The sequence below is a fragment of the Sparus aurata genome, chromosome 3 (genome assembly GCF_900880675.1).
Source record: "Sparus aurata chromosome 3, fSpaAur1.1, whole genome shotgun sequence".
Lineage (NCBI taxonomy): Eukaryota > Metazoa > Chordata > Actinopteri > Spariformes > Sparidae > Sparus > Sparus aurata.
Window position 1 is genome coordinate 6590517 of NC_044189.1, and position 22378 is coordinate 6612894.

General features: G+C 44.9%; 1 protein-coding gene across 2 annotated transcripts in view; it reads left to right on the forward strand.

Moving 5' to 3' along the window:
- Window positions 1-5273: 5273 nt before the first annotated feature.
- The window catches only part of cica (capicua transcriptional repressor a), a 42712-nt gene continuing 25607 nt past the window's right edge, over window positions 5274-22378 (forward strand). For both annotated transcript variants that reach the window (XM_030411513.1, XM_030411514.1), the window contains exons 1-3: window positions 5274-5473; window positions 10556-14248; window positions 15656-15932. In XM_030411513.1, the coding sequence (XP_030267373.1) occupies window positions 10757-14248; window positions 15656-15932 (3769 nt within the window). In that variant the 5' untranslated portion in view covers window positions 5274-5473; window positions 10556-10756. The remainder of the gene's footprint in view (window positions 5474-10555; window positions 14249-15655; window positions 15933-22378) is intronic.

Here is a 22378-nt window from a genome sequence, read left to right on the forward strand (position 1 = left end):
TAAGGAGGAACATCTAAGATGACCTGATCAGAGGTTAGTGCCTTTTAATCACAGGGGAAACAGCGCCATCTACTGAGCAATCGACGCAACTCAGAAATTGCAGGAGTGAATAAAACTCAACATCCCCACGATGTCTAACTCATCTTTCAGCTTTTTCCCTTTCCTGCCTGGGTGTTACTGATTCACATCTTTACCGAGACGTAGTTAAGTTCACTTCTCATGACCAATTTTGACAACTGGGGACGTTACAGGATTACAGGTTTCTTATTTAAATCAGTTTGCATTTATTTATTCAACCGTTGTTCAACCAGGAAAAACTCTCACTGAGATTAGAAATGTCTTTTTTTTCGGCCAAGGCAGTCGGCAGCACAGTTTCATGTTTTAGACATAAAACGAAACATATAACAATTCAAATGAAGACAGATGACTGGGACAGAGGCTGTCAAAACTTTCATCAACATTCAAGACATCTACAGCCAGATGTCCTTTCTTCAAAGTCGTTTAGAATCACTTTAAATGCACCCAGTGAGACCAGCTCCGGAAGATTCAGACGATATTAGGACTGATGTTAAGCAGAGGGAGCAGCGGACTTAAATACCCCTTTGCCACGTTCAGTACAGACTTTTAGGGGACAGCTGATAGAAATACGTCCTTGGAGCGAAGGCCGTAACTTCCAGTACTTTTTTTTGGAAGACATTGTCCTGGTTGTAGGATGGAAACATTCAAGAATAGCCTTGAAAATGAAAAAGAAAAAAGAAAAAAAACGCCTACGAATTGTTGAGCTTACGGGTGGACAAGGCAGACCATCCAACCTTCAAGTTCATGTTGGTCCAAGTCCTTTTCGTGTGACTGACAAATGTTAAAAAACGGAGCAAATACAAATAGTAAACCGGTTCGAGGCGAATGCACACAATCCATTTTCATCTATTTTACAGACATGTTTGCAGAGGATTACAGCTGAAATGTGCAAACAATGGCAGCAGTCATGTTAGAGTAATACAGAGCAGAGAGAGCAAATAATATCAGGACGTCTTAGTGTTTCGTCAGCCGTGTCTGTTGGACTGTATCTCCGTCCTGGTGACTTGCAAAACAACTTTAAAATGTCAGCCTCAAAACTAAAACTGCCAAGTTTCTCAGTTTGCAGTTGGACTTTGTTTAACTGTCATGACAACATGTAACCAACACAAAGTGAGGAGCAAAAACATTTAAAAAATCCCCTTCTGTCTCTGCTGTGACAAATGAGTCGAAAAGAGCAGTGACGAGAAACCAAAAGCAAAGAAATCTATTACTGAGAAAATATTGTTGCGTTTGGCCGCAGCAGGCAGCAGCCGTTTTCAGAATACACACACACACACGCTGTACACTACCTGCTCAGAACAATACAACCCACAGACACAGCCAGTGACGAGCTGGAGGACAAAGTCTGGCATTTAGCAGCTGAAGAGCCAGATATTTCCCTCAGGAGTCGTTAGAGACCAAAGCGTTGTCTTTAACTCGTGGTTATTAGTATTTTGTGAGAGGACCAAAAGTCACCCCTACAATATTTGACACCATATCAAAGTATTTAGTCAAAAATATAGTGATATTTGATTTGTTGCCCAGTCCTGGCATTTATGAAGTGCTTTCAAGATATACATAGTATATCATGATATAGCCTGAACACAAGGTGACACTCTTGATGTAGAGTTTGCTCAGTTGCAATAAAACTGCAGATGCGACAATTTATGATTGATGAGCACCTTTATGGCCTTGATTTGCAAGTTCAGCTTGACAGTTCGCCAATGACCTTGGAAACAGCAGTTGACAACAGTGTTGCCGCGAGGTCCAATTACTCACATCTTCCATAGCTTTTGACCAACATGTCAACTACAACACAAAATCCAGGAAAACCGTAGGACACTGAGCGAATCCTCTTTGACATATGCTCAATTGAAAACAGTGCAAACCTCAACAAATTAATTTGGCCTAAATCTCTACTTATTCTGAATTTGATGCCAGCAAAAAAGAAAAAATAAGTGTGTGTAATATTCCAAAAAAACACCTGTTTGGATCATTCCACAGTCGAACAGGTTCATTGGTAACAGGTGATGGTGACATGATTGGGTATGAAAGGGGTTAGAGGTCAACTGGAAGGAAGGAAACTGGAAACCAATAGTTGGGATCAATATTCATTTGCAATAAAATTTAAAAAAAAAGAATGGATGGATTAAAGTACAATTTACTCGAGTATTGTTAAGCACAATATTCCTTTTCTCCTACTTCATTCTTCCTCCCCACTACATTTATTTGATGCATTTAGTTACTAGTTACTTTGCAGATTCAGATTATTCAGCGTTCAAAGTAGCACATTTTAAATTGGTTTGATTTATTGGCAAATTCTCACAAATGCCAATAAACCCAAAAGGGGCGTCTTCGAAAGGCTCCGTCGTTAACGGGCAAGGATGGGGCGAGGTCCACCGCTTTGTGAAACACATGATTGGCTAAAGGATGTTACCACATGGGCTCAGGGACACTGTGAAACCGCTGGTGTAAACACAAGTTAATTAACGATGTTTGCAGCATCCCAACTTTTTTGGAAGCGGGTTTTGAATTAAAACACCAGAAAGATATTTAAATTGTTTTATTATTATCAATAACGCGGGCAGTTGAGTGACTGCACACTCATCTCAGATGTCACCACTCGCAGCAGGTGCAGGCTGTTAAATCTACCGTTCATCTACTCAACCTCAAAGTGTTGGAAGAGTAGAGTTGGACTCATCTGGTCCATCGCTCCCTCTCCAATTGTTCTTTTTTTAAAGCGCGCACACACACTTGAATTAGAGAGTGTTGGAGTGTTGGGTCAGGTACAGTGCAGGGTCCCTGGAGCTGTTTAGCAGTTAAGTGGCCGTAATGCATTTAGTGTAAAGTGACTGGGATTGGGGGGCTTAGCCACAGCTCTCCGCCTCATTCTTAGAAAGTGCTCAGAGGTGCTAATACCAGCTGGATTTATAGCACTCATTCACAAACAGCTCGACTTCTGCAGCAAAGAGTCAATCTGTGTCTACCTCTCAGTTTCTATCCCTCCCTGCTCATGTCTGTCTCTTTGTCTCTCTCACAGAGCAACAACCTGTCTGTCATCATCTCCTTCACTGTCTGTGTCACTTCTGCCTTTCACCACTAAAGTCTCCTTTGCAGTTTCATTTCCAGTCTCACTCTAAAGCTTTTCTGAGACTTAAAATCTCTCTCTCTCTCTCTCCAACGTCGCTCGGCGGCGCCTTACGAAACCAGCCACCCCTCAAAGTTGTGTGCTCGCAGCACTCGCCCTACATTTCTGAACACACACTCCTCTATGGTGAATGAGCGAGTCAGTTAGAGAGAGACAGAGACTGCAGTGCTTCACTATCGGGGGTGTGGGAGATGTCTGGAGATCCCACTCGCTCTGCTCTTACTTGTGTGTGTCTGTCTGTGTGTCTGTGTGTGTGTCTGCGTGTGTGTGTGTGTCTGCGTGTGTGTGCGTCTGCATTTTCACACATTTATGAGTCACAAGTTGTGCATGTAACAGCCATGAAATGTGTACAGTGAATGCATCAAAGCTGAGCGTGTGTGTGTTTGTATGTGTGTGTGTATGTGTGTGTGTGTGTGTGTTTGCATATGCGTCGCCTGTGCACACTAAATATTGATAAAAAGTCTTAACTGTACTTTGTATGTGCAACAGTGCATGACTGTATGTTTGCATGCTCAGAGAGGCTGCACATTATACACAAAAGTGTGTGTTTGCTCGCACAGGGCTAGGCGCAGTGGGTGTGTGTGTTTGTGTGTGTGTGAGTGTGTGTGTGTGTGTGTGCGTGCTCCAGTACGCGTACAGCTTATGTAACACCCAGGCATGTTCTAACTCCACGGTGCTATGTGTGTGTAGGTGCTTGCTTGTATGCGTACGCCCAGTTGTGTGTGACTGTGGTAAGTGTACCCGCTCGCCTGTGCGCATATGCGTGTGTGTGTGTGTGTGTGTGCCAGCAGACTGCAATGCCGCAACCAGCCATCTCTGTATCATCATTGACCAAACTCGCCATCTGTGCCTGTAAGCTATAGAAACAGCACGTCGCACTGCTACAGCAATTCACACACAATTAGTGTCTTATGAAATCGCAGCGGGACGCCACAGTGTTGCTTGTGTGTGTGTGTGTGTGTACGCATGAGTGTGTGTGTTTGCGTGTGTGTGTTGCACAGTCACGTAAATGTGTGTACGTGTGTTTGTGTGCGTGCACTCATGCATGTTTAACTGTATTTTTTTCAGCCTGTTTGCATCTTGTACTCTTCAGTGTATTACAGCCTGTACCTGCTCGTACACATGCACGTACACACACTGTGTTTGTGTGTGTGTGTGTGTGTGTGAGAGAGTGTGTGCGCGTGCACAGAGGCCCACAGTGTATATGGGTCACTCTCTTAGGAACCATAATCCCACGTTTGGACCAACTTACTCACTGGGGTTTCACTCTTCCTGTTTGGCCAAGCTGATGGCAACAAGCATAATGACCTCACCACAGCACTCGGTCATTGGCCTGCAGACCCCGGGCCTCTCAGCCAATCGCACGCTGCTCTGGTGACGTACAGCCTCCAGCGGGTGTCCTGATTGGCTGTGGGGGCGGGACTAAGGGGTGCTGTGCTGCTTGGAGCTCCTCTGATTAGTTGGGAGGGGGAGAGAGAGTTTGTGAGAGGGATGGAGGGAGAGAAAGCCTAAGAATTTGGGAGTTGGTGTTCTCTGTGGTCCCCGTGAAACTACACTTAACCTGTGGCTCACATGGATCAGAGTGGAGACGCTGCACAGGGGAATAAATCCCACACAGATGGTTATAACTAGGCTTGTCAAGGCTGTTTTATATGCAACGAGCTGAAGTTATAATACATGAGACATATTGATCTGCATCAAATTGGATGCCTTGTCAGTGTTTGCTGGAAAAGGTCAGAGAAAGGACAGACACCTTCCTCTGTGTCTACGCCTGTTGTCATGCTCGTAGACAAATGAAGAAGGGATGAGGAGAAGACAGACAGAGAGAAAGATCTCTGCTGTCCTGCGTGCCTGTATAAGTCACAGACAGGCCCACAGAGAAGCCCCATTGGCCGCCGCAGCCTCTCTCTCCCAACAGCTGTTCTGTGTTTTCCCACACTGTGATTGGCCGCTTCGCTCCGTCCGTCAAATTTACTTCGACGCGAAGCTCCGCCCCCGCTGCCTTTCCGCGCCATCCCATTGGCTACTGTACCCGTTCGTGCCCGACGATTGGCCGCACGGGATGGTTGTCAAGGCTTTGGGGCTTCATTCACCATTTTGCGACTGTAGTGTAGAATGTACAGGGCAGTAGTTTTTCCTCCTTTTAAGTTGCTTTGCCGGAGAAACATGAACGGCCGTTAACTGGCAGCTGCGGACGCCTGGCCACCCTGCCCTGTTTCACCCGGCGGACTCCACAGAGAACCACACCGGGGTCCTCTAACAGCCCTGGTGAGTGTAAGCTGCCCACAAATCTTTCTCCTGCAGCACTGCAGTGGGGCTTGTTGTGCTTTTGCCGAGCTGCTAACGTTGTTCATGTTTACTGTGGCCACAAAAAGCAGTGTTAGCAGTTGAGCTGATCAGCATATTTTCCGATATCACGGGTGGCCGACGGGAGAGGAGCAGAGGGCGGATTGGGTGTCTTGTGTGAAAAAAAAGGGAGCGGTGCGGTTAGACATAGTGAGCTCGAAACTTTTCCACTAGAAATAAATTCAACGCCATAACTGCCGTTGGACTTCCGAGAACAACTGTTATTTTTCTTCTTCTTCTTGTGCTCGTGCGTTGTGTGAAAACTCCTCGCCTGTCATTCCTTCTCCTCGCGCTCCTACATTGACATATTTTCTTCCTCTTTTTCATGAATCAACGTGGCTGTTTTAATTAATGTGTGCTTCTTTTTTCTTTTCTTTTTTTCTTCCCGGGGCCCTCTCTCTCTTTCTCTCTCTCTGTCTTGGACTAGTTTTTGTGACACTTTCTAAAATGCAAATGACGACGAGTGTCAGCGCAAAGTTACCCCGGCAGCTTTAGCTTCGTTCCCACACGACTGTCACTCCCGGATGGGCCAAACAAACCGACTTTGTCCGCTGTTTGTCGCTGTGTTGTGTGTGTGTCTGTGGACCGGATTGGCAAAGTTAACGCGTTTCATCTGCTCGGGACATTTCACACATGTCATGCAGCACACCGAATACAACGTATTACGTGGTATTACGGGTCAATACGCCCGTTAAACCGGTTATTTCCCGGTGACAGTGAGTAGAGGATTTCCAAGCGGCCTTGTGTGTAGTTGAGGCCTGGTCGCTGCACGCCACGGCCTGCTGCTGTGTTGTGGAGTAAAACTGGTAGTAATCGCGTTACTACGAGGGCTTGACACATACACGGTACTATCCAGCTAAACCAGAGGTGACGACATCAGCCCATGTAGTTTGCATTTTGTGCTTTGGGCCTCGTCTAGATAAAGTTAAACAGCTGTTATCTACTCTGGAATATGATTATGTCAGTATATTTATACACCCCCGGCCTGTCGTTTGTAGGGCACCCGTAGTAATCCTTTTAAAGAGGTGCTCTGCTAATGACAAAACTTTCAAACACCATGCACTTTGGTGCTGGGTCAAAAATACACCTGAGGAAACTGATTTAGCAACAACTGAAAAGGTCCAAGTTCACCTCTAAACTCTGTATGCCCAAGTGATTGTGGATTATAGGGAATGTATCGAAATGTAGGCAACATACATGGAGATCAGTGGAGTTTCATATGTTTATGGTATAAACGCCAAATTAAAGATGCTGTATGTAAAAATTGGCAGTAATTACATGTATTAATCGCCTTTTCATTGGCCAAATGTGAGCAGATTGTGACGTGACATGAAAAGTGAGATCTTCCTTGTCTCTTCCCCGTCTTCCTTAAGTTGTCTAACGTTGCTGGACTTTCTTTGTGAACGACTCGGGTCGGATTTTCCACGACAGTTCAAAGGATGTGACTATATGCACGTTCTTCAGTTCCTCATCTCAGGTAGTTTCAACATAAGTTCAGATATTTAGTCCACTAACATAAACTAGCGACTGGCTTCTAGCAAAACGCAGAAGTGCCAGTTTAGTTTTAGTGCATTTGAGGAGAATTATCTATTATTTGTGTTTTGCGTCATTGCACGCCGCCTTGACAACATCACAAGACTGATTTCAACCCATTAGTGCATAGCACAAACAGAAGGTGTGTTAGTGTCTCGTACATGCAGAGACCCTGCAGCCCTCTGTCTGGATTTTCATATTTCCTTATTTTGTTGCTGCTCAGGACGATTTACCAACCTAAGATGAGGCTATTTGACATCCTAGGAGTGAGACTCAACAATAAACTATATTTGTGATGCATTTAGGAACAACTGGGACAAAGGCTACTGAGTCTACCTTTAAGTTTAATAACCTCTGAATTACATTAATATGATGTGGGCTTCAGTTAGCTTTGACCAGAAAAAAGCAGGTATAAATGTCCTCCTACATTTCAGAGCCTATACTTTATTACTTTGACTTGAAAAAGGGAATTAAGATCTCTTTTTTTTTTTTTTAAGTTTCTGTACTTTGTTGCATTTTACTTAACGACGCAATATGTACGAATTTTAAGTGAAAACTTTAAGAAAAATTAAATTGAAGATGAAATTTATTCACATTAAATTAAATCATCAACAATGAGAATGATGCTTCCGACATTAGGCTGTCTATGTATTGCATTTCAAAGTTGTTATCATGCTAACTAGCTAGTTGCGACCCATTCTGTTCTAAAGCTACTGTACTGGTAGTGTAACCACCAACACACCCCCATTTCTCAGAACTCACACTTTGGTCTGCTGGCTGCACAGCTAACTGAGCCAACTAGCTAATACTAGCTACAGTAAGCAGCAGTTTGCAATTTCTCCTGTGGTACACTGCCCTTTATTTGTTATGAGTATGAATTCAACAGGTGGTCAGTTCTCACATAGTGCACCTTTAAAGCTGCTCTAAACGTTGTCAACGTTTGAACTTCCTTGTCATTTTACAGTGAGCATTCCCCTCCCTCCTCTCTACGTCACCACACTTGCATGACTCCGTTCTTTTTTTGAGGCAGCCCTCTCAAACCTCTTGCTCTTCTTCAAGTGTTTTTCATCTCTTGGCTTGTTTTGTTGTATAAGCTGTCACCAGGAGTGCTGGATTTGGTAGTTTTCCCTGTTCCATCATTGGCGGTGTAGATACCAGAACAGGACACAGGATACTCTATAACAGTGATTACTGTTGGAGTGTAGAGCTTATTTTAATAAGAAAATAACACTGTATTTTATTTTAGCCCAGTTTTTGTGTTGAAGCCACAACCTAAACCCCAACAATCATATAGCTAAATTAAAATATGCGCCCTGAAAAGCAATAGTTGATGTTTTTTGTCACCTCACATGCCTTGTTTCACCTCGATACCGCCTACAGTCATTTGAAGATAAGATTCAACTTTCTTGGTGTTGCACAGAGTACAAGCACTGTGAGCACAGAGGCAACACATGCTGATTACTCTGTATTCGTGTCAGCCTGTAAAACAGGCCTTAAACTGTTCTGCAAATAAAATATGATTCATCTTGTAGCCCTGGACTTCATGTATACCTGAGACACCGGCCTCCTATAGCTCCCATATGGTCTTCCTTGCTCCATATTTCACAGAGGGTAGTGTGAGTTGCGTCAGTTTGTCTTTAAGCTGTTATCATTAGGCCCATGACTCTGACACCAGCTGTTGTACACAGTGCACTACTGAGTAAACACACGTAGCATACCTCTATCGTGACCAAGTAAGGCTGGCTGCCAAATTATTTTATGGTGGCTGCTCTACGGCTGTCTGTCCTAAATAGGGATTTACATAGAGCACAGTGATGGCAGGGAGCTCTCCATCTCTCTGTGCGCACTATCAACTATCATCACATAGATGTTTGCTGTGTGTGTGGCCTTGAGACAGGCGGCACTCATCTCTGAAAATGGATTTCTCTCTAGCCGATATGATGTGGCAGATATTAAAAGGACCTGAATGAATGCAAGCCTTCACAGACAAACAGGAAGGCTGCAAAAGGGAAAAGGAGATACAGGCAGACAGAGAGAAAGAGACTGGTGGGAGGATGGATGTAGAAACAGGGACAGACAGACAGACAGGCAGACATGTAAGTTAACAGACAGTCAAACATTCGCTGACAAGTAGACATGCCTACTGAAGGATGACAGACATCAATCTAGAACATTTTGACAGTAAATATCACAGTCGGAGTGAGAAATTTCCAAACGACGACAGAGCATATAGGGGATGTTTGGCTCTTCCTCTTATACACTTGTTGTGAACATCTCTCTGCACTCGTAGCTGCGTGGAGACTCTTGTATTGGAAGAAATGAGGCAGAGCGCATAGCAGCTACGACCTGAGGCAAGTCCCGTGCGTATCAGCCACACAGCAAACAAACCAGTTAAATGACAACAGTCTCTGGCTCAACAAGTCAGCAAAATCAATCCGTTTTACTTTCTAAATGGAGGCAGAACCGTGAATGAATCCGGTGTGGAATAGGAGATATTCTGAATGACTCTGGCATGGCTAAGAGCGATACTGAATGACTCTGGTGTGGAATAACAATTATTCGGAACAAGTCTGCTTTTCTGGATGCCTCCAGCACAAAATGAGGATCGAGACTAAGTGGAAGGAGAGGAAGGAAAGAGAGAGATGAGAGGTAGAAATCAATATCAGAGAGAGAAGAGAGAATGGAGGCAGGGGATAAGAATGAAAGTGTAATAGTAGCAAAGAGAGAGAGGGAGGAATAAAGTAACGGGAAGTTAGGTAATGGTCTTCCACAGGAAATGGAGTTTGTAGGGGCGGATTGACTCGGCTTTGAAATACATAGATAAAGGTCGACACAGAGAGAGAGGGAGTGAGCGAGAGAGAGAAAGGGAGGGTTTCAGTATGCGAGCGAAGAAGGAATTCCCCCGCCTCTACTGCCCGGCCAAGAAGTAGTGTGCGTGTTAGAGGAGTGTGTGTGAGAGTGCATGCAGAAAGGCTTGTCCGGGCAAATTGCAAAGCGCTTCTCACTATTTCCATACTGTGTTGTAAGTCGAAATTGTGTTTACCCGACAATACGGCCTTCTGTTTTCAATGTGTACCTGGTATGGATGCAGGCCTTGTGTAATGTGAGTAGAACCTGTTACGTAATGAATTAATGTGTAATGAATTGTGGATGAGTCATATTCATTACTACTCTCATACGATTGTGCATCTTTTAGCAGCGAATACATTTCTTAAAATTAATGTTTAACTGTTTATGACTCTTATTTTGTATTATTCCAGTGATCAGAAATCCCTCTTTGTTGTGCTTTTATTTTGAATTACTTTGATGCCGCTTCAGTGTTTTCATAGATGTTTGATTTTGATTCAGTCAGTCACTTGTCCTCTCAAAGCCATGCAGTCAGTCGCTATCTTGCGTAGTGAATAGGCTTTGTGCATGTCTGAATGTGTTTGCCACATGAGTAACCCACACTCCCTGTTCCCTTTCTTTCAGAGTCTCTGGAATAAGGTGGGCAAGTGCTGAAGTCGCGCAACGAACACAAGACAGGATGAGAGAGAGAGGCCCCGGCAGAGGAGGAAAATAGAGAGGGAAGAAGGAAAAAACGTGGCAGCGCAAGAGAGGAACGCCAAAGAGAATCTCTGGGATAAATAAATAAAAAGATTTGTTTGGAGAAAAGGCAAGCTAGATGAAAAGATGAAGCCGATAAAAAAGCAGGGCCGGCGCTCTCCTCCCTCCACCCGGGCCAAAGGGGGGAAGCGCCGTGGAGCGGGGGATGCCCCAGAAGGAGGGGAGAAGAGAGACTCAGATGAAAACAGAGACAGAAGCAGATCCCCACAAAACCGTACACCCTCTTCATCTTATTCATCTAATTCACACTCAGAGTCCTCCCAGGCAGACCCAATCAGAGCACGAGACACCTCAGAGGGGGAGGGGCTTCACAGAGAAGGGCTCTCAGAGGCGACAGTGTCACTTGTGATGGATTCTGGGAAAGTGTTGACATCCCCGGATGATAGATCAGGGAGGTCAGCTGTGAGCAGCCACAGTGACAGCGGTGGGAGCAGTTGTAGTAACAGCAGTACACCAAGCGCCAACAACAGCCCGAACCCCGCCTCCAGCCGAAAAACAGCCACCTTCAAGGCCCGCGTTCCTAAGAAGAAATACACCTCCGAACACTGCTCGTCATCTATCACTGGTAACCATAGCAACCCTTCCACCAGCACGCCTCCTCCTCTTCCTCTCAGTGGTGGGGTCATCAACCACGGGTCAACGGGTTCAGGAAGTGACATCTGTGTCTCGCACCCTGACGGCAACAGTCAGAGTCGGAGCCTGATGGACGACTTCCAAAGCAGGACGACTGGCAGGGAGGGGCCTAGGGATGGCTCCCCAGGACCTCCTATCCTGACTCTGGGAGGGGACAGGGAAAGGCCTGGAAGAGGTGAAGGGTTGAGAGATGCAGAACGAGTATCGCCCAGCCCCCTGCCCCGCTGCTCCTCCACAGACACCGCCAGTGAGCACTCAGCTGACCTGGAGGTAGTCAGCGACACACACCCCCTCACACAGATGTCTACACATGCACCACCCAGTCTCTCTGATGCGCTGTCTGACGCCCTTGCCAAAGGGCTGAAGAATCAGCGAGTTCTTGCCCGCCAGCTCAGGAGAAGAATTGATGAGGAGGGAGGTGATGAAGGTGGGAGTTCAGACCTGGTGTTCCGGGCTGGAGTAGTCCGTAAAGTCAGCGGAGAGTTTGGAAGCCTGGAGGTGCAACTGAACGGGGAGAAGACACTGTGGCGTTATCCTTATCGACATGACAGCCCCCCAGGGGTGGTGGACATTATCCTGGATGCCCCGCCGCCTGGTGTCAATCAAATACCTATTGGAACCCGAGTCTGTGTACCGTTTGGTAATGAGGAGGGCAGCGAGGGCCAATGGCAGTGGTACAGAGAAGGTGTGGTGAACCAGGTGGACACACACCCTGCGGTGGCCAACCGCTACCGAGTCCTGCTGTCTGAGGAAAGATCTCACTCTATGGATGAGGAAGAGAATGGCAGAGGGGCAGCTGGTCCCACTCAGGCAGTGTGGGTCTCCCGACAAACACTCCGGCTTCTGGTGCCACCTTGGGACCTGGATCTGCCGTCTGTAGGAGGGCGAGATGGAGATGAGGGGCTCAGAGATAAGGAAAGGGAACGGGAGGACAGGGAAGAGATTGACGTGGAGCAGGAGGTTTGTCGTTTGAGCCGGGGGATGGTACCTGGTGTGGGGCCAGTGATGGGGAGAGGAATCCCCTATCCGGGCATGGTCCCTGTTTCCTCCACATCAGGCCACATTACTTCCCCAGTAACCCCTGCATCTGTCCTCAGCATTGCTCCGGGCCGAGAGTGGGAAATTGAGAAAGACTTGGAGAGAGAGAGGGACCTCCAGAGAAAACAGGATAGAGAGAGGGAAAGAGAGCGAGAAAGGGAGAACAGTGCAAAGCAGCATCAACAGCAGCAGCACCACCCATACATGCCACTCACCCCCGAAGAAGACATGGAGGTGTCCCACTTTAACATGGTCCCAGTGGGGGCAATCATATCTGGGGCCAAAACAATGGCAGTTCCCCAACACCGCCACATCGTCTCTAAGCCCCCACCTGGCTACCTCAATCCCCACCTGTCTGTGGTGCGGGGCATCGGGATCCCCCCTGCACACATGGCCTTGAACCCCCACCCCCCTCCTTCACCTGTCCTGTTAGGCCTTGACCCAGCAACAGCAGCAGCTGCAGCAGCTGGTGCTGTCATCACCACATCCCAGCTCCCTCCACTCCCTCCCATCTCCTCTACCACCACATCCTCCTCCAGATTAGAGAAGGCCTCAGGAGGAGGTTCTTCCAGTGGAGCAGGTGGTGGTGGTTCTGGATCAGGTTCGACTTCCTCCTCCTCCTCACGTTCCCGCACCCCACTGACTGCTGCCCAGCAAAAGTACAAGAAGGGAGATGTGGTCTGTACGCCAACAGGCATACGTAAGAAGTTCAATGGGAAGCAGTGGAGGAGGCTGTGCTCCAGAGAGGGCTGCTCTAAAGAGTCACAGCGCCGAGGATACTGCTCCAGACACCTCTCAATGAGGACCAAGGAGATGGAAGCCAGTGGAGGCGGACGAGAACGGGGCGGAGCCAGCAGCACAGGGACCCTGACACCATCTGATCTGCGACTGAGTGGTGGGAGAGCCAGCTCAGACTATGACTGGGATGAGACGTCACGGGAAAGCAGCGAGGCCAGCAGCCGTGGAGGAGACTCCCGTCCCCGCTTGGTCCTTCCCTCTCTGCTCCCCCAAGACCTCTCTCGTTTCGACTTTGATGAGTGTGAGGCAGCGACCATGCTGGTCTCCCTGGGGGGCTCCCGCTCAGGCACACCCTCATTCTCCCCAATTTCCAATCAGTCGCCATTCTCCCCTACCCCATCACCCTCACCTTCCCCGCTCTTCGGCTTTCGCCCTGCCAATTTCAGCCCCATCACTGCTCCCGCCTCACTTACTCCACGCCGCCATCGCCAGCTTAGTGGCACTAAGATGGGCACGCCAGGTGTTGAGCGAGAGCGCCACCTGTCGGGTATTGTGCCCACCTTTCAGACCAACCTCACTTTCACAGTCCCCATGAGCCCCAGCAAGAGGAAGCTTGACTGCCACCCGCCTCCTCCGCTGCCTTCAGTCCAAGACTGCCAGACCAAACCTGAGCATCAGCAGCTGGTGGGCTTAGGGGGAGGGATGGTGGGAGACACACTCCTGGGCCACAGCCCAGCTGCGTTCAGGGTCCTCTCCCCTCAAAGTCAGCCCACAACACCCTCCTCACTTTCCTTCCCTCGGCCTCGTAGCGCCACCAGCAGACCACCATCCTCTGCTGCCTCCACGCCTCCACCCATGCTGGTCTCTCCAACTCCTCCCTCCCCGTTGCCCCAGGAACCCTCCCCGCGCCGAATCGTGCCCCTCCGCGATTCTCCGGTCATTGTCCGTAACCCAGATGTCCCCCTGGCCAAGTTCTCTGATGGTCCATTAGGAAGGAGAGAGAGGAGCCGGTCCAGAGAGCACAGCCAGCCCCAACACACAGCTCCCCCAGGCCTGCAGGTCCCTGTCCCCATCAACGGGGCCACCACCAACGGTGCAGTTCTCCTGCGCAACCCCACATCCACACTTGTTCTGGTCACCTCCAGCTCGGTAAGAAAGCGTTGTTTCTGTGCTACATGATTATGTACAGTTTAAGGATGTGTGTAATTTTATATTGTGATCACAGTATGGTATCTTAGCTGTCTCAATATTGCAATGGTACAACAAAGTATTATCTTTATCATCTGACGGAATGTATCAGCATTTCATCCAACCAAATCAAAAGTAGTTCATTGTCACATACGCCGTCATACATGGTGCTATATACAGTGGAATTCAATGTCTGCATTTAACCCATCTTAAGCACTGGGTGCAATGGGCAGCAATACCTCTGTAAAGCCCGGGGGCCAACACCAGTTCTAAGTCAAGGGCACTGACATGAGAATTAGTGGGTGGCTTTTCTGAGCCTTTGACCCTGAGAAATATCCATTAAATCCATTGAATAGTATTGCATATTTTTAGTGAAAAGAATACTTGCTAAAATTCCTAAAAAGCCTTTTTGTTGTTGCAGGCTGACCTTGTAGAAATGTCAATCTATACTGATTCAGAACGCTGGTTTGATATTATAAATGTGTGCAATCTAGGGGTCGACTGATAATGGCTTTTTCAGGGCTGATGCTGATGCCAATTACTAGAAATCAAGGAGACCGATAACCGATATTTAGAGCCGATATACATTTGCAGTAAAAAATTTAAGATCTTATGTCAAAATTTAGAACAACCAGTGATGGCATGAATCTCAGCACAATTTACTCACGTGCTGTTTGAAGTCTAATTCTAAGTTACTTTGGTTGAGTATTTCCTTTTTCTGTAACTGTATGCCTCCTCTCCACTACATTTATTTGATACATTTAGTTACTAGTTACTTCACAGATTCATATTATTTAGTATTTATAGGCTATTCATTGTGAAGTGTTACCAATCAGATATTGATGTGCGTGTGACATTGTGTGAGAGGATGTTGTATCAGTAGCACATTTTTAAAATAGTTTATTTTATCTGCTATCTGACACAAAAAACACTGATGCTGATAATCAGAAAAATTCTGATAATGGGCCAGGCCAAAATACTTTTTCTATCAAATAGAAAATACAGACCGTGAATGACCCCTAAAGTTGGCCCTCTAAAGTTTGTTGCTTGCTCCAAGGATTTACAGCACTTTGAGACCCGGAGTCATGGTAGAAAATGTATCAAGATGATCTTAGAAACCTTTGAAACCACTGCTGCACTTAAGGTAAAAGCTTGACCTCGAAGTGGTGTGATTAGCTATGTTGTGAAGAGGAGCGTTTGGAACTTGTAGAAGTGGATTATGCTGCAGGTGTAGATTGAGTAGCTGCTTTAAATCTCCAAAGACAGATTGTAGATATTATATTAAACAAGAACGTACATCTACTTTATTCTTGCTACGAGTCAGTTTCCTGCAAATACTAAAAATATCTTTTTGATGTCTCGTCCTAGTCCCTGGCTCCAGCCACAGCGGGCCACACTGCCCTGTCCAGCCCCTCCACCCCCGGATCGATGCCCACTTCATCGGGCTCGATCCTCTCCTCCTCTGGCTCCGGAGGCAGGGAGAGGGAGAGGAAACCCGAGGGACACCAGGACGCCTCCGGAGGGGCGCTGCAACAGCCAGTAGCCTGTCACCCGACGCCAACTGCCCTGCTGCCGCTTATACTGCCAGCTGAGTCGCCTCACCCTGCTCCACGCAAGCAAATCATCATGGGACGGCCAGGGACTGGTAAGGAAGGACTGGGAGAGGGACTGTGGCTTTGTTGGCGTCAGATACAAAGTCATACTGCTGTACTGTAAAATAGGAAGGGCAGGCTGAAGCTTATGTACTCTCGCCTCGTACTTCTCGCTTTCATTATCTCTCTAGGGTTACAGGAGTGTCATCAGTGTGCTATGGCTGTGACTCATGTACACTTTACTATTGTTTGCTTGCAGAGTAAGAAAGTAGCATCGCATAAGTTGCATATTTAGGGAACTTTGGCCTTTTTTAGGAGCATTTTTATTTATTTATTCATATTTAGTAGGCGGGTAAGTGGCAAATGAAAGAAATGAAAAGAAAAGGTTCTGATGTTTCGGCCCGCAAGCTGCATACTTTGTTGTTGTACAAGCGAAGCTGTATTTTGCCAGCAGCACACCACAAACAATTGCTTCATCAATGGCATTTATTTATTTAAAAACATTTATTTTTGACATAAGCTTCAGTCCATTTCAGGTCTGATGTGTAGATGTCAATGTTCAAGGGAATGTAATACACGTACAGTGTTTATTTTCCTCTTGGCTATCATTATCATCTTAAATCACACCATCAACTTACTCTCTAAAACACATTATATGTTGTAAACGTCAGAAGGAGCGCAGTGTTGTTTCAGGGAGAATAAAAAGGGGTGATGTAATGCTTATGAGCACCCTCTCTCCTTCTTTCTTGTACCCTCTTTCGTATGTGTTTGGACAAAAATCAGTTGTTAAAATATTTTCTCAGCTTTGTGTGCACGCTGTTGGATATAAGAAAATTGCCCACTGAGAAATAGATGTGTTTGGGTTAATCATATACTGTATGCTAGTTTCCATGCCAACGTCGCAATATTACAGCCAAAACTCAGAAATGTTACTTTGAATATATGAATAAGGCAGACTGTTTCCATTTGAAACGAACAATTTCTCATTTTCTGTCATTTCGACACGACACCCTCTAAATCTGAAAACTGAAAGTGTAATAAATGTACAGGAATTTGGGTTAGTGCAGAGAGATATTGGCAATTTATAGGTCGTTCAGTTTCACAGCTCATACTGACAAAATGTAGTATATTAGTCATACACATTCAGGGAACCTGGCACGGTTGCAGCTACGGAAGGTTTCTTTTAAACCATCAATATTGTCAGAAGTTGCAGATTTATATTATGGGGATTTTTGAATTCTACATTTGAATATTTCATTACCCTTTTCTGATTGAATTATAATTTCTTCTTGGTTCACGCAGTAAAGATGACTGAAGAGTGAAACCTTTTTCTTCCGAGGCGTTAAGATCAGAAAGATTTGATATATCAGTCGCTCAGGCAGCCTCCCAGACCTGCGGCTCGTTGTGTGTAATTTGTGACTCAGTGTGCGTAGTGTGTCAGAGTTATTGAGTACGCCTGCACTGGGGGTCTCACACATGTGTTGGTGTGTGAGTGAGACATGGGGGGTGTTTCACAGAAACTTTAAAAGGATATTGACATGTCTAGACATGCAAGAGTAGAGAGCGGGAGTGTAGAGAGCAACAAGGACGTTGAAACCTCCTCCACCCCCCACACACACTCTCACACACTCCTCTCAGTGTTCCAGACAATCAACAATCTCAGACAGGGCATCAAGGGCAGGTCCAGCGTGATGTGAATGTGTTTCATCACTCTCAGCAGAAAAAGGAGTAATTGTATTGCCGGCGTGTTGTCATGGATACACTGTTTCCACTGGTAGAATTAGCGCAGTAAAGCGTTGAGGCCTGAGCTGATTACCGGAGCGCGCTTTTATTTCTCTCTCCCTCTCACATCCCTCGCACTGCTGCTAACAGCCACCTGCCTCTGTAGCGTAACGTTTCCTCTGCCATACATTTTTAAAAACACCTAGAGCCACAGCGGGCGCAGAAACAAACACAGGCAGAAGGCAGCGGAGGCCCCACGGCTGAGATCTCTCCTATATATAGCCCAGCTCAAGTGCAGCTGCATTAGCATCACAAGTTTCATTACTGCTCTCTTTGAGTACATCTGCAGCCTTCAGTGAAGAAGAAGAGATTAGGTCCCTTCTTGTTACACAAGCTCAGGAGCTGTATTATTGATTTTGCACCCACAGTGGTAGTAATGTGTAGACGTAGGACAGGTGGAAATCTGCAGTCGAGTAGCCTAATTTTCTCACATTAAAGAAGGTGTGTTTCTTTATCACTGCTGCCTCTCACTGTCAGCGCTTCTTGTAAACCAATACAGACAGATGGATATCCGAGCAGCGTTCCTGTCTGCTATTTTTCACAACTCACCACTACGCTTCCCTAGAATATTCATGCCTCGAGACTTCAGGGTGTCAGCAGGTCCATTAAACGTTTGAAGAATCTCAAGTCTCAAGATTTCTTTAGCACCTTAAGGATAAGGCTGGCGTTATTCTATATTTTTTCTCACCGTCAACTGTTCTCATGAACAGTCAAAAACCAGCAATGTGTTAGTCCGTCTGTGGCACTCAGCTTTCTCACTTATTTTCATCCGTCTGAAGTACAGTTTTTAAGAAAGCTTAATCATTTCCTGAAAGTCTTCAGAAACGTTTCTCAAACAGGAGTAAAAAGTGCATTTGCTGGGGGCTATTTTCAGCGATGGATTAATACACATTGGGTGTTCTTGAGGGTAATTAAAGGAGGATCATGTTTGTTGGATTATCTTAAACTAAATTACAGTGCTCCTGTTTATTGTAAGTAAGGACAATGCCACCCAGTCCAACAGTGTGGCCTGTTGATGTGTTTGTTATAGTTTCTGGAGAGTGTAGCTCTATGGCACGGAGCTATTAGGTAAATCAGGCTTTGTCTAAACATGTCTTTGTGTCGTTGTCTGTGTCTTTATGTGGGAGTCGATAATAAGAAAATATAAAACAGTACCAGCTTTATTCTCTTTAAAAGTTAAGAAACTGCATCTACTTGGAAAGGTGTGAATCTTCACTGGCCGCACAATTCGCTTAACAATGACTGCGATTATGATTCACCTGTTAATGATTTGAATGCACAGATATTCTTCATGCATCTTGTATCACATCCTCAATTGTCTATAGAACTGCTAGAGCCTGACGGACACCTGATATTTGGTGCTGATACTAATTTCAGGTGAAAAACTATTTTTTGTAACGATCCCTCAGTTGTGGTCTTCAGACATTTATGACAAAGATATGTAACAAAGTCAGAATAAATATTGTCTCAAATTACATCAGTATATGGAGTGAGCTTCACAGGTAATTTCAATTACCCCAAGCATCTTTTTCTGCATTATAATTTCATATCGGCGCATATAGAACAACATAATGTGCTAATACTGATATATGTGACAGTCCAATGCCAGCTGATAATTTATGCCAACCGACGTAACAGTCAGGCTCCAATTAGTACCACCAGCTGCTTTCTCATCAATGAATACAGACGGTCACAAAAATCTGAAAACTATTTTATTTAAGACCTTTCAAAAATCAGATTACAACTGTCTACAAGTAAAAAAAACTGAACATATGATATGATAGTCAATATCAGTAATCTCTGTTCCTCATCTCAGTACATAAACATTCAGAAAGCAGACTTAAATCCTTCTGCAGTGCATTACAACTGAGCTGTGATCTTCAAAAATACCATTTTCACACAAGAGCTCGCAGACAGGAAACATCCTGAATGTGGCAAACAGCACAAACGCCTTTCTCAGAGTTTTGTTTGCAGACATAATCTCAGTGTGAAAGAAGCTGACGTGGTTCCTCAGATTTGTTGTTTTATTTTAACCAAAGTTTTCAGTTGCTGTCAGGCAGATTCTACACACAGACAGCGCGGTTCTCGTCCAAAATGTCGGCGGATGTTCGTCTTCAAAATGCTGGTTGTGTCTTTTTTATCACTCGCTGTGACGCTGTGACGTTATAACTTAATTGTCAAGCTGCAGCTGGAAAATCACAATCAGCATAAGTTGGCTATTATTATGTGTAGGCCGAAAACCTCCTGATTACCTCCTCTACTTTCAACAGGTTTATCTTTACTGATTGAAAAGCATTGCATTTTTACACAGTGGGATTATGGAGAGTTGGAAACTAAGGCAGAGCAACTGGTAATGATGTGTACTTAAACCACAATTGTGGGAGGAAACCGTGACGAATGTTGATTTTGCACCTCCACTGGGTGACATTATGACTCTCAGTGTTACAATAATTCGTGAGAGGGTTATCATGGTGTTGACCATACAAACATTTCCTGTTGTACTTGAAGTGTAACATAACTATCAAACAATCAGTTGGAAAGAGTCTGTTAAGCATAGTTTTTGTATTTTCATTATTAATGTGGTCTTAAAACCAGATCAAGAGGGAATTGAAATGTGTGAAAAAGTATTAAATTTGCTTTAAATCTTCAGCCTAATACCTGCAATTAACTACTAAGTGGCCTCACAGAATATTAAAAATGTTGGAGTTAGTTTTTGTCACTCAAACAAAGCACCTGGCTCCAGTGGCTGAAGTCGACTGGTATCCACACAGCTGACCAGAGCCAGACTGAGAAAATCGTCCAATATTAGTTTTTTGTATGTGTATGTATCCGTGTAGGTAAAGATAAACAATTAAGATCATTTTCAAGTGTTTTACAGTATGTGATGAGAATTATTTGTGCTCTTCCCCGCCTTAAGAAGGCAGCTTCTGGTGTATAAAACATTTGAATAAGCCTCACTTCCTCAGCTGAACTTTTTTTATGCAAACAGCAGCACAAACTGCCAGTAAGTAGTAAGGTCAGAGCACAGCGATTATTGTCATGTGACACCACAATCAGTATTCAAAAGAGAACTTCTCAAACCAACAGCACTTTCAGGACATATTTACAGTTTCTCCGTCATCTAGCTCAGCAGTATCTGGATCTCCATTTTAGATGAGCCATGGCTGGGGAATGGTTGGCTAAAAATAGGCCATGTTAATACTTTATTCTAAAATTATTAATGGAAACGGAAACTGGACATTGGAGTGCCGCAGTGGAGTTCATAGCCAGTTTATTTCCACCAGGCTAGACTTTCTATGTGGGATACTGCAGTCAGAGGTTGAAACTGTTTAAACCTCAATCTGTTAAAATCTTTATTATATAAATGTACCGACACTTAGTATAAATGCTGTTTAATAAGACCATGAACTATTCCACTGAGCCCAAAGCGGAAATATCTAAAAGTGCTGAAATGATGGAAGTAGTAGTAATAGTTTCTTGATGGTTGTAGTTGCAGTGTTTATTGAAGTTTTAGTAGTAGCACTGATTGTAGTTATAGTATTAGTAAAAACAGTAGTAGTCATAGTAGTAGTAGTGGTGGTTGTATTATTAGCAGTAGTAGAGCTTCCTGTGAACATAGTGTGTCATCTGTCATCATCTTTTAAATGAATCATCTATCAGAAAGTATTCATTCAAAATTAACTCAATTAGTAAATGTATTTTTTATACACATTGTTGCTATGCTGTGAAGACCATGTATATCCAGCACAGAAAACATGTTGCCATTTTCTTCTTTGCGACTGTGTTTTTTCAGTCAACTGAACAGGTTTCTTGTATTTATTTATGCTGCTTAGGAGTAGGAGTGTATTCCTTCAGTTTAAGAGTGTACAAATCATTGAACGTACATATGCACAATGCGTCACCACTTCCTCCTACTGTACAAAAATGAAGCCAAAATATCCCCGATAGGAATGCTGCCATCTGCGCAACAGTTATCGAGCAGTGGTGCTGCGGTATGGTAGGTCCCGCCTATGCACCTGTCCACACAGCTGTCAATCATGATGACAAAGACCCTTATACAGCAAAGGCTGAAAAATCAACAATTACCTTTAGGTGACTATCATTTTGTGTGAGTTAGCATGTCAACCTAAAGCCTAAATTCTGCAGGTGTTTAGACATAAACCTAATTGTAGGTCAAGATTTGTAGCCTGAAAAATAAAAAGTTAAGGGATCATTAAAATCATTCACTACTAAATGTAATGGGTATCAAACAAATAGTCGTTGAGATAAATCAATCTGGACCTTAACTGGCTGACAAAGTTTGCTATCCAAGACGCGAAATCATTAAATTCAGTGATGCATGGCTCTTATTTGAGAACAACTAGGCAAAGAGTTTCTCAATTTATTATTAGTTTGATTTGCATGCGCGTTGTGATACATATCTGTGTAGGAAAATGCTTAAAACAAAATAGTACATTAATATTGTAATATTTCCTGAAACCCTTTGACCCATCTCTTAACCGTAGTAACAGAGTAGTGTACATATTAAACATGTTCTCTGCGTTCTTCTTTTGGCCTGGAATGGTTCCTGCTGCAGAGACAGCTGAGTTCAGAGTCTGAAGCTGGGCAGCACTGTGGCAGCAGTCTAGACAGAGTAGTCTAGAGTCTGGAATCTCTGTGGATAAAATAACAGGTTCCCTCATCACATCACACACCACATGACCCCTCAACTCTCATT